General features: G+C 41.8%; 1 protein-coding gene across 1 annotated transcript in view; it reads left to right on the forward strand.

Moving 5' to 3' along the window:
• The first annotated feature begins 822 nt into the window (after positions 1 to 822).
• The window catches only part of LOC128684579 (protein-L-histidine N-pros-methyltransferase), a 92,565-nt gene continuing 79,561 nt past the window's right edge, over positions 823 to 13,826 (forward strand). Inside the window, exons 1-2 of the mRNA XM_053770877.2 lie at positions 823 to 894; positions 12,713 to 13,090. Of these exons, the coding sequence (XP_053626852.1) occupies positions 836 to 894; positions 12,713 to 13,090 (437 nt within the window). The 5' untranslated portion in view covers positions 823 to 835. The remainder of the gene's footprint in view (positions 895 to 12,712; positions 13,091 to 13,826) is intronic.

Consider the following 13,826-nt stretch of genomic DNA (forward strand, 5'->3'; position numbering starts at 1 on the left):
ACATAACTGTACTCACATATTATAATTGTTGAAGAAAAATCGTAGATGCAGAGCAAGCTTTTATTGCAACATTGTTTGGTTGGATAAAGCTCTACATAGAGGGGAAACACTGTGCTCTGCTGTATCATGTTATAATTATTGTTTAGTGGTGAAGTGTGCCTGCTGGCTGGCTAGAGTCTGGGGTCTCCCGTGTGACCAGGACACAACAGAAAAGCCTTGGGTTTTAGATGTGACCACCAGAAAGAGGTTTGGAGTCTTAGAAGTGACCAATAGAAAGAGGTTTGGGGTCTCAGGTGTGACCTGGACACCAGAGAGACTCGGTAGCTTTAAAGATGATTGCGACTCCGTGCTGAGGTCAAAGGAGATGTTTTTTTTTTTTCCCTCACCCTATACTCCTGTTTTGTGTTTACTTATCCACACAGATGAGAATGCTATTTCATTTATAATTGATTATGTATGTTAAAATGTGGATTGGCAGAATTTGGGGCTGTTGCTGTGTGTTGTTGATGAGGGTTGTGTGTAAAACATTTTATAGCGATGTTATTCCTGGCGGCAGCAGCAGCTGCAGAAAAAACAAATGACCAGAGGAATCGTGTCGTAACTTCCATTTGACTTTAAATCGATGTTACTGACATTTTTTTTTTGTTGTAACTGGAAACATCCGGAGTATTTCCGCTGTATAAATGGATTAAAACACGGTTTGCACCGTTCTCATTCATGAATCCGCAGAAGAAAATCTAGCATTTTCCTTGTAGCTGTTCTGATCCCCCGTGAACCATCCATGCATGAAACCATCTCTTTATTATTTTCCTGTTCCAGATGCGCAGATGACAACATGCTGGCGGCGGGACACAGCGTTGCCAGCAGCACAAGATCTGCACTCGTCTTCCTCCAGTTAACATTACACTTGTTTCTGTGTTTCCTTTAAAATTACTGGCACTCTCTTAAACTCCGCTTGAAATACTTGATTAAAAAATGTGTTTTAGGTTAACTAGCTCAGAAATGGAACTTGAAACTTCTGTGTTTTTCGAAGTCGTACCTCTGGTCGTTTTTCGTCAATCGAGTGCGAATATCTCCGTATCAGAGGCTCTTTGTATTTTCATCACGACATTACACATTCATTATTTTTCTTGTTGGAGTAAGGCGCGACGAAGTAAGGGAGACACCTCTCTCTCTCTCTCTCTCTCTCTCTCTCTCTCTCTCTCTCTCTCTCTCTCTCTCTCTCTCTCTCTCTCTCTCTCTCTGTCTTCATTATGACCTACCACTCCACTCCTACCGCACATCTACCACTCCACCTCTTCCACACACCTACCACTCCACTCCTCCCACACATCTACCACTCTATTCCTACCACACATCTACCACGCCACCACTACCACATCTTCCACTCCACATCTACCACACATCTCCCACTCTACTCTTACCACACATCTACCACAACTACTACCACACATATACCACGCCACCCCTACCACATCTACCACTCCACCTCTACCAGACATCTACCACTCCACTCCTACCACACATCTACCACTATTACTACCACACATATACCACGCCACCCCTACCACATCTACCACTCCACCTCTACCAGACATCTACCACTCCACTCCTACCACACATCTACCACTCCACTCCTACCACACATCTACCACTCCACCTCTACCACACATCTACCACTCTACTCCTACCACACATCTACCACTCTACTCCTACCACACATCTACCACTCTACTCCTACCACACATCTACCACTCCTACCACACATCTACCACTCTACTCCTACCACACATCTACCACTCTACTCCTACCACACATCTACCACTCTACTCCTACCACACATCTACCACTCCACCTCTACCACACATCTACCACTCCTACCACATATCTACCACTCCACCTCTACCACACATCTACCACTCCTACCACATATCTACCACTCCACCTCTACCACACATCTACCACTCCTACCACATATCTACCACTCCACCTCTACCACACATCTACCACTCCTACCACATATCTACCACTCCACCTCTACCACACATCTACCACTCTACTCCTACCACACATCTACCACTCCACCTGTACCGTACATCTACAACTCCACTCCTACCACACATCTACCACTCTACCACACATCTACCACTCTACCACACATCTACCACTCCACCCTTACCACACATCTACCACTCTATTCCTACCACACATCTACCACTCCACCCCTACCACACATCTACCACTCCACCCCTGCCACACATCTACCTCTCCACCCCTACCACACATCCACCACTCTACTACCACACATCTACCACTCCACCCCTGCCACACATCTACCCCTCCACCCCTACCACACATCTACCCCTCCACCCCTACCACACATCTACCACTCCACCCCTACCACACATCTACCACTCCACCCCTACCACACATCTACCCCTCCACCCCTACCACACATCTACCCCTCCACCCCTACCACATCTACCACTCCACCCCTACCACACATCTACCACTCCACCCCTACCACACATCTACCCCTCCACCCCTACCACACATCTACCACTCCACCCCTACCACATCTACCACTCCTACTACACCACCCCTACCACACATCTACCCCTCCACCCCTGCCACACATCTACCCCTCCACCCCTACCACACATCTACCACTCCACCCCTACCACACATCTACCCCTCCACCCCTACCACACATCTACCCCTCCACCCCTACCACACATCTACCACTCCACCCCTACCACACATCTACCCCTCCACCCCTACCACACATCTACCCCTCCACCCCTACCACACATCTACCACTCCACCCCTACCACATCTACCACTCCACCCATACCACACATCTACCACTCCTACTACACCACCCCTACCACACATCTACCACACCACTCCTACAACACCCACACGATAATTCCGTCTTCATCATCCCCTCCATTTTCAACACCCTCTTCTCTCCCTTTCTCTTCTCCCATCGCCTCCCCTTTCTCTTTGTTTCTCTCTTCTCCTGGTCACGCCGTAAAAATTAATAATAATGAAGATAAATGTTGTGGACAGGTGAGCCTAGCCTCGTCGCCATCTTGACTCTTGCCATAATGGGCCTATAACAATTGTCATAATGGGCCTATAACTTCTTATAATGGACCTATAACTGTATTATAATGGACCTATAACTATTATAATGGACTTATAGCTGTCATAATGGGCCTATAACTGTTGTCATAATGGGCCTATAACTAATGTTATAATGGGCCTATAACTGATGTTATAATGGGCCTATAACTGATGTTATAATGGGCCTATAACTGATGTTATAATGGGTCTATAACTGATGTTATAATGGGCCTATAACTGACGTTATAATGGGCCTATAACTGATGTTATAATGGGTCTATAACTGATGTTATAATGGGTCTATAACTGATGTTATAATGGGCCTATAACTGTTGTTATAATGGGTCTATAACTGATGTTATAATGGGTCTATAACTGTTATAATGGGTCTATAACTAATGTTATAATGGGCCTATAACTGACGTTATAATGGGCCTATAACTGATGTTATAATGGGTCTATAACTGATGTTATAATGGGTCTATAACTGATGTTATAATGGGCCTATAACTGTTGTTATAATGGGTCTATAACTGATGTTATAATGGGTCTATAACTTCTTATAATGGACCTATAACTGTATTATAATGGACCTATAACTATTATAATGGACTTATAGCTGTCATAATGGGCCTATAACTGTTGTCATAATGGGCCTATAACTAATGTTATAATGGGCCTATAACTGATGTTATAATGGGCCTATAACTGATGTTATAATGGGTCTATAACTGATGTTATAATGGGCCTATAACTGTTGTTATAATGGGTCTATAACTGATGTTATAATGGGTCTATAACTGTTATAATGGGTCTATAACTAATGTTATAATGGGCCTATAACTGACGTTATAATGGGCCTATAACTGATGTTATAATGGGTCTATAACTGATGTTATAATGGGCCTATAATGCTGTTATAATGGGTCTATAACTGATGTTTTAATGGGCCTATAACTGTTGTTATAATGGGTCTATAACTTATATAATGGACCTATAACTGTTATAATGGATCTATAACTGATGTTATAATGGGCCTATAACTGATGTTATAATGGGTCTATAACATGTTATGATGGGTCTATAACTGATGTTATAATGGGTCTATAACTGATGTTATAATGGGTCTATAACTGATGTTATAATGAACCTATAACTGTTGTTATAATGGGTCTATAACTGATGTTATAATGGGTCTATAACTGATGTTATAATGGGTCTATAACTGTTGTTATAATGGGTCTATAACTGTTGTTATAATGGGTCTATAACTGTTGTTATAATGGGTCTATAACTGTTGTTATAAAGGGCTTGCAACTGTTGTCTTGATGGGCTTGCTAGTATTGCTATAACGGTTCTATCATAGTTTTCACAAAACTGCAACATTGCCACAACATGTGTGTAACTTGGCTGTGACTGTCACCTTAATGCTGCAATAAATCTAGGCCTTACAGATGGGTAACTGACACCACAGAGGGCATTTTAGTCTTTATGAACCTGCAACTGTAGCTCTCATGGTTTGTTACACAGTGTTGACCTTGTTGCTATCTTTGTGTGTTGCAGTCTCTCGCAACATTTCTAAGACGCTTGTCCTGATGAGACTTATTCTGGATACTTGACTTGTCTTCCCCTCACACTAATTGCTTAACTGTACGAAAGAGTTGTTGCGCGCTGACAGTTTAATGCGCACGCGCAGAGTCTAATACGCACGCGCACTGACAGTCTAATACGCACGCGCGCGTACACACAGATAAGATGTTCAGGAGATGGAACACAGCAACAGGGGGTCACAATTGGAAGTTGTATATTCAGATGAGTCACAGAGATGTTAGGAAGTACTTCAGTTATAGAGTTGTTAGGCAGTGGAATAGTCTGGAAAGTGTGGTGGTGGAGGCAGGATCCATACATAGCTTTAGAATAGGTATGATAAAGCTCACAGCGCAGGGAGTGACCCAGTAGCGACCAGTGAAGAGGCGGGGCCAGGATCTATGACTCGACCCCTTCAAGCACAGTTAGATGAGTACACACTACACAGTTTCACTAGGTATGAAAAGGTACAGAAAGTCATGTGTACAAGCTATGTCCCCCCTCCCCCCCTCCTTAGTCTCTCCAAAGTGTCACATTCTTGCCTTCTGTTTCCTTCCTTGTTCTCGTTAGCCAGTCCTCCTACTCTCTGTCTTTGCTTCTTCCACTGCTTCCTTATTCCTTTTCGTTGATATCAGCTGATTCTGTCCACTCTCCTTACTCCTGCTCTCTTCTCTCTACTTATTCTCCGCGCTCTTACGCTCTTCTATCCTTTATTTCCTTCACTCTTATTCCTGCCCCCTTTTATCCAGTTATTCCCTCCAGGCTCCTTACTCCTGTGCTCTTCACTTAATCCCGCTTTTCGTCATCCCTCTTCCCTCACTCCTTTCTCTCAGTGCTGCATCTTCTTCACTGTCGCCTCTCATTCCTGCCTGCTGGCTGGCCTTGCCGCATGAATCCTTCCCTCTTGTGTAATTGACAGCAGGGCTCGTCACGCCACCCTCCCAGAGTGCACACCACAACCATGTAGATTTATTTTTATTTTATGTGGAACCCTGAACTCTAGTTGGTCATTCAGCACACGAACTGGTTGAGACTCGAGCTTCCGTCCACTAATCACGAGATATACACCATATGACCTACCTACCTTCCTCTAGCTTATTTCACATTACTGTTAAGTGCAGTATTTTAGCATTGATAGTTGTGTGCGCGCCTCTCGTACCAAGGATTCCATGCTTGAATTGTTGCTTGATTCGTTGAATGATTTGTTTATCTCTCCTTGGTGTCTGTATTTGATTGTCTTTACCTTCACTTGTTCAAGTGATTAAACAGATCTATTTCTTTGGTCTCTGCTTAACTTCCATATAATTTGTGCAGTATTTCGCAAGCTACTTTGTTGTCATACCTCTTTCAAACTATGAATAGAGTAAGTCTTCACTAACTCAGCTGTATACTCACCTAGTTATACTTATTGGGATGAATTTGTGGCCGCTTTGCATTTCTTAGTAAAGTAATTCATGCTGTTTTGGGTACTTTTCCATTTTTTTTCATTGTCCCATTGTATTTATAAGCAGATTAACTTATTTTCCTTAGTTAACTAGTCTCTTGCTTTCGTTCTCTATTCCAGTTTTCTGCTTTTACTTTAAATAAGTACTCAGACGCAGTGATACCATTGTTGTTTGTTCTTAATGGGATCTCATATTCTAGTTTTTCAATGTCAGATTAACTTTTGACTGAATATTATGTCTAGCCTACTTAGTCTTCTTGTCTTTGTTGAAATTTCAGCGTGATGGATAAGCACGTTCTTTGACGGCACAGTCATTAGGTTGCTCTGTGTCCTTTGTCCGTGGAGTTCTGTTGTTTCCAGTGCTGTATGACTGTTGCGAGTAAGGGATTTAGAGGAATTTTTTATTCCTTGTAAGTTTATAAATAACTTCAGAATTTGGCCTGGATACATGTCTCCTTTTCCATGAATTTTCCCTCTCACGTTCTTACCTATTATCTTACTTTCTTACTCTTGCTCTCACAATAAATGGATTACACTGTAACTTATTTTTCTTAAGTCTTTCTTCTACCTACGTGACGTCACTACATTCATTACAGTTATTTTTACTGCCCATGTCAGTCATGGACCATCTGACTTTATTGCAAAATTCTTCGTCTTCCTTTAACTTTTTTGTTGTTTCTTCCATTTGTTGTGCCTCTCTGAACCTGCTTTCTTCCCTGTTTTCTTAATGTCCTACCGTTCTCGTCAAGACCACCATTGCAAACCACCATTTATTGAAAGAACGTTGAGCTCTGCGTTTAGCTTTAAGTCACAGTTCCTCTTTTTATTTCTTGTTCTCTCTTTAGTTTAATATTCATTACTTTTTCCACTTGTATTGAGTACCATATAACTGGAGACTACATAGACACAGATGCACTCAACGGGTCGTCGATTACATGAAAAGTTGGCATAGATTTTATAAGCAAAAATAAGTGGACACAAACAGTAAAAAAAAAAAAAAAAAAAAAAAATAAATGAAATTTTAGTACGGACCTCAGAGAGCAAGTGATTCAGGTCACAGTAACCAAGTCTTATATACCAAAGTTTAAACTAATACATTGCTCAACACTACAGCATCTACCAGTACCCCAGTACATTACTCAACACTACAGCATCTACCAGTACCCCAGTACATTACTCAACACTACAGCATCTACCAGTACCCCAGTACATTACTCAACACTACAGCATCTACCAGTACCCCAGTACATTACTCAACACTACAGCATCTACCAGTACCCCAGTACATTACTCAACACTACAGCATCTACCAGTACCCCAGTACATTACTCACGCTACAGCGCTTCCCAGTACCCCAGTACATTACTATAGCATCTCTCAGTACCCCAATGCATAAAACTACAGTAATACCCAGCATGAATACACCATAGATTCCAGGAGAGACAGAAACTAAAAAAAATTGCAAGTTAGATTGAGAGAAAAAAGTATTTCCCGTATTTAAAATATATGGCACAAACCTCTAGTGTGAGACCTTTGATTAAAGAAGATGGCAGTAGAACCCCACGAGTGACTATATACGAGGCAGTAGAACCCCACGAGTGACTCTTTATGGGAAGCTACTTGCCATACTGCTTGTGTGACTTATGATGCCACATGTGCTACGTGCGACGCAAGTCGCGATGCTACTTGGGACGTTGTGACACGCCTTGTGACGTGACTTGCGATGCTGCTTGCCATGGGACTTGGGCCGCGACTACCGACGCTACTGGGAAAGTATTGTAACAGAAACAACATAAATGTTGCAAAAGTGTAACAGTAACACCAGAAGTATTGCAACAGTAACACAACAGAAGGAAAAGTATTGTAAAAGAAACACGACAAATGAAATATTGTAACATTAAAACAACAGAAGGAGAGGTAAAGTATACTAACAGTAATAACACAAGGGGAAGCATTGTAACAGTAACATAACAGTAACATAATATGGTAATTTTTATAACAGTAACAATACAGAGGGAAATATTGTAAGAGTAGCACAAGACAAAGGGAAATATTGTAACAGTAATACAGCATAAGTAGTATTGTAACATGAACACAATACAAGAAGTATTGTAACAGTAACACAAGAATTTTGTAATATTAACAACACAAGAAGTATTGTAACAGTAACACATCACAAAAGTATTGTAACAATAACGCAACACAAAAGTACTGTAACAACACAACACAAAAGTATTGTAATAGTAACAACACAAGAAGTATTGTAACATCAACAAGAGTAACACAGTCTGAAGTTAGGATGAAGCCTCATTTCAGTAATATTAGAGACGGCCTGAAATATTACCTGGTATCAACATTAGTAAATAATAACTTTTCTTGCGAAATAATGACGTATATAATGGAAAAGTAATTCGAGTGAGTAGTAGAAATAAGGTAAAAGAATGGGTAATAAAAGACTCATAACAAGGAAAATTATGGTAATCCTCCAGCAGAAAACAAGAACATGAACCTAATAAATAATAATTGGTCACGTTCCCGTCATACTTAAAATATTGTTAGGCAAAATAATATATATTAGGTAAATTCTTTGATATGCTAGATGAAATTTTCGATATGTTAGGTAACAAAATTACACACACACACACACACACACACACACACACACACACACACACACACACACACACACACACACACACACACACACACACACACACACACACACACTCACACACACACTCACACACACACTCACACACACACTCAACAGGCGAAATATCTGTCGACAAGTGCCTTTGGCAACCGTCAAGTAACACACACACACACTGATCTTTCAGAACATTGTTCCTGGGTCAGGTGATCAAGAAACAGAAACGCTACTTTTTCATCCAAATTAAAATTTTATAAGCAGATTAGAAGGATTTTGCATTGACCTTAAGGAAGATAGCTTTAAACCACCCTGTGTTAGCCCCTCATATGAGATTCCTTGACGCTGGCGAGGGGCTTCTGATTCAAGGAACTGAAAGTGACCTCCCCTTTATTGAATCGAACCTGATTGCCTCCTATTACTCCTCCTTTCGGCACTGTATGACTTTTGTGAGTTTAGCGCTCTCCCTTGCATATAATACACAGTATAAAGTGCATATAATAACGACCAGGAAGTACCATTAGTGACATGCTGCACACACCCGAGGTGGGTGGTGGTGGCGGTCGTCGTGGTCGTGGTCGTCTTCACATTGATACCAGTCTCGATGGTGGCAGAAGTGTTGTTGACAACAACGGTGGTGCAGCTGTAGTAGCGGTGGCAGTGGCAGTAGCGGCGGCCACGGCCAAGGAAATATATTGAGGGGAGGAGGTTGATGCCGGCGGCTGAGCCACCTCTGCCTCTCCAGCTCTTTGTGCCCTCCACCCTCCACCCCTCCCGGTCTGCATTTTGATGCTGGCAGAATTTTTAAGAGCGCCCCCCTCACAAATTCCTTTCTTGCCTCGGACATAATAGATGCTAAGAGGAGTTTCTCATACTGTCCCCGTGGCTGGGATGGCCAGCCCTCCCCAGGGATCCAATACGCATTTTTTGATGAACACGGGAGAATCCCGAATGAAAGATTTCTTTAGCGAGTTCTACCACCAAAATAAAAGGAAAAAAAAAAGAAAACAAGAGAAGGGAAGTTGGCGCGGCGTCCGCTAGGTGGCAGCACTCCTCAGCAATATGGCGGGGTTGTCGATGTACCAGTGATTGATTTTCATATATATCGTTATCTCTTTCTCTGATGCTTGGCTCCGAGTATCTGGTCCCCACTGCCTGTGTCCACTGGCTACCCCATGACCCCCCTTCCCCCCTTCACTACCTGTCCAGCCTTTTGTTTATCACCACTCATTTTTTCTTGTCTCTCCTCTTCCATTGCTCTGTTGGGTTATTTAGTGTGTTTAGAGAGAGAGCGGGGTACCGATGTAGGTGGTGGCGGTGGGGACAGTGGGGGGAGAAAGTGGTGGAAGAGGTGATAATAGTGGTTGTGGCAGTGTTGGTGGTGGTGGTGGTATCAGCGGTTGGAGTGGTGGCAGCGGTGCTGATTGTGGTTGTAGCGGTTGCAGCATTGATGGTGGTGGTTGTGGTAGCAGCAGTGTAAGCGGTGGTGGTGGTGGCAGCGATTAATGGTGATAAGTGTTAGTGGCCTAGGAATTTGTGGCTTCAACCGCAGTGTTGATAATGGTAGCAGTGGTGGTGATGGCATCAGCAGTGGTGATGGCATCAGCAGTGGCGATAACAGTGGTGGTGATGACATCAGCAGTGGCGATAATAGTGGTGGTGGTGGCATCAGCATTGGCGATAGCAGTGGTGATGGTGGTGGCAGCAGCAGTGTTGGTGGCAGCTGTCGCGGTTGCAGCAGTTGTGGTGGTGGTAAACTTGGTAGTGGTGGCAGTGTTGGTGGCAGCAGTTGTGTTAGTGGTGGTAGTGTTGGTTGCGGCAGTGGTAGTGGCGATGACACCGCCTCTGGTGGCTTCATTCGTCTTCATATTGTGCTCAACATTTATCTTCCCACTCGCAGTCTCTCACATTCTTCATCGTCATCTTCAACTTTGTCATCTTAATCTTCATTTAATACTTTCTTATTTGCATCTTCCTTATATTTATTGCCGGAGCCTAAATAAAATCCTCATATAAGCTCGTATAATTGAATTTCCCTGGGCAATATAGTGCTCAACGTTTTCGTATATAGTGTCGTCTGTATATAGACTTTGTAGAGAAGAATCGCCGGTGCAGGCCAGGACATATGCCATATTCTTTGTTGCCGTCTCTGGGGAAAAACGTTGGAGGAATATTGTGTGAAGGAGTTTGGAAGAGGAGACAGGAAAGGAATTCTTCATTGCACTCAGAATATTAATAAGATGGTTGTTTAACCTTATTAAGCCACTCTCCTGTTTTAGATGGTTAATTAACATGAGATTCTAGCATTATGTTGCCTACATTTGTCCTGTTTCCTGACGAACCTTCCCTAACCTAACCTATGTTGCCTACAAATAAGAGAAATTGAATGTAACCCTAAATAGTTTTTCTTCTGTGTAAAATCCAAGGCAGAAACTATCACTGATATTGGAGTCTTAACGGAGATGGAATTTTCATTCATGGCAACAAAAGAATTAATAAAATATTGAGAGGCGAAAAGACTGTGGTCAGTGAGCATTTTAACATGATTTTCTCGAGAATGTGACACTAATCTCTGTCAACATTTTTTTATATTACTTCAATTCCGCTTCACACTGAAGACCTCGATATCATGGTTACTCGCTTGCCCCGGACCCCAGACTCTTGAAGGTCAGGGCGTCCTCTTAATTATAGACAGCATTTAACTGTTGCAAAGACAGTCAGAAGGGGGACTAGTGAAGGCTTCTTAACAGTCCAAATCACAGTTTTTCTACCGCGCTCAGTTGTTGCCCGTTTTCTGTTCGCGTTGCACATGTTTTCGCCTTTATCTTTTATTGATAACTCTTCAGTTGTGGTACATTGTAATTTGTTATTTTTTTATGGATATGGGACAACCAAATTTAATATAACATAACCGAGAAATTTGTTGTAAATGGCTGTGAGAAAAGCCACAGATTTTTAGGGGAATTAAGAGGATGAATTACAGAATTTCATATTAAAAGTCATAAATAAATAAACATTGTGAGAGGTTCTGACTGTTGTATGGAGGCAGTTTAGACAGGCGCCATTCCAAAAGATATAAAAATATTTATATACCACAACTCTACTAAGATTATGGCAATACAGTCGCGAAAACTATTTACCGATAGCACCGATATTATACTTGATCAAAATATTTGAAAACTAACAAAGAGTTAAGATTGTTGGCTACATGAGAATAAAAAAAATCACAACCCAGGATAACGTGGGTTTTCAACGTTATTTCTTGCATTTAACAAATTCAGACGTGATATGCACATACTTTATTTCACAAAATATATGTAAAATGAATTGAATAGACAGTTTTAACATATTTTCTTTTATCATAATAATTACCTTGGTAAGAAAGTAGATTATAGGTAACCTCTCATCGAGTTATACCAGTTACTTGCGTCTCTTAACTCTGAGCTTTAACATTATTGAACCTTCAAGGAAAGAGTTTGTACATTTCAAGTTTTCAATACGACTCTTGAAAGCTAAATAGATTAAAGTCACAGGGAAAGATGAAAGATTCAGGAACATGTAAGTACACTGAGGCTCACGCTCAAGTTGATGTGAGTATAGGAGTCCCAGGTTCAAGAAACTGTTTGCAGCATGCACCTATTTGTCAAAAATAAGTCCTTCATAAAATACACCAAAGTTTTGAGGTTTTGTCCATAACATGTCATTACACTCTTGCGTCGAGGCTCAACACATAACATGGTATTGTCCAAACTGATTACAAAGTTCTTCCTATGAAGAAAATTACTGAATCTAAACCATAAACGCTCCTAAATTACGTTGAATTGCACAGATTAAAGAAGGGTCACTGAAATCATGTGACGCTTATGGTGATTACAGAACTCAAGAGTCAATTTTTTGTATTGCAGGCTGCTGAGTCGCGGCCGGATGTTCGTTTGGTCAGAAGCCCAGGCCAGGCGGCTTCTGGGACGCGCACGAGCTGACACCGAGGTCGACGGGGAACGGAAATGGTTGGAAGACCAACTTGGGTGTCCATCTAGTGACCAAGAGCATACCCTCCCTGGGGAGGGGCTAGGGGCAAGGCAGCAGAATGAAGGCCCTGAGGACCTTCAGTGCCGGCTACATGCCGGAGGCAATGACGGGGACTGGTGGGTTGGTGAGAGGCTCCTGGACTTGGGTGCTGGTGACGGTTATGTAACCAGGATTCTGGCTGCAGGTGCCCGCCAGATAGACGTGACGGAGGCCTCAGTCATCATGCGCCACCGCCTCAGGGAGCGTGGATACCGGTAAGTTCCTCTCCTACCGTTGTTAGGTTCACCCATGTATAGTCAGCAAAACGAAAGATTATATATATATATATATATATATATATATATATATATATATATATATATATATATATATATATATATATATATATATATATATATATATATATATATGCAATAAGATCACAGTAAACAGGTGATTTCAGAATATGCAAAACAACCACTGTGAAAGAATAGAGAAATTCTAAGCGCTTCCGTGACTACTCACATTATCAAGGAATAATGTTCCTTGATAATGTGAGTAGTCACGAAATCGCTTTGAATTTCTCTATTCTTTCACAGTGGTTGTTTTGCATATATATATATATATATATATATATTTATTTATTTATTTATTTATTTATTTATTTATTTATTTTGCACACACCAAACACACACACACACACACACACACACTGACACAGGGAGAATTAGATGACTAACTCGACGCCCCTCTCTAGTCGTTCAGTTCCCTCACCCGTGGTAGATTTGCACACACACTCACTCTCTCTCTCTCTCTCTCTCTCTCTCTCTCACACACACACACACACACACTCTACAGGGAGGTTCCACCTCAGGAACTGTGCTGGGGACCCTCATCCTCAGAGAAAAGAATAAACTTACTTCAGGGAAAACTCAAGGTTGTCACTGGAGCCGTTTGAAAACTTTCTTCTCCTACCACCCCCTATATTCTACGTAGACTTTATTTAAAGAC

Source organism: Cherax quadricarinatus, chromosome 4 (assembly GCF_038502225.1).
Source record: "Cherax quadricarinatus isolate ZL_2023a chromosome 4, ASM3850222v1, whole genome shotgun sequence".
Taxonomy (NCBI): Eukaryota; Metazoa; Arthropoda; class Malacostraca; order Decapoda; family Parastacidae; genus Cherax; species Cherax quadricarinatus.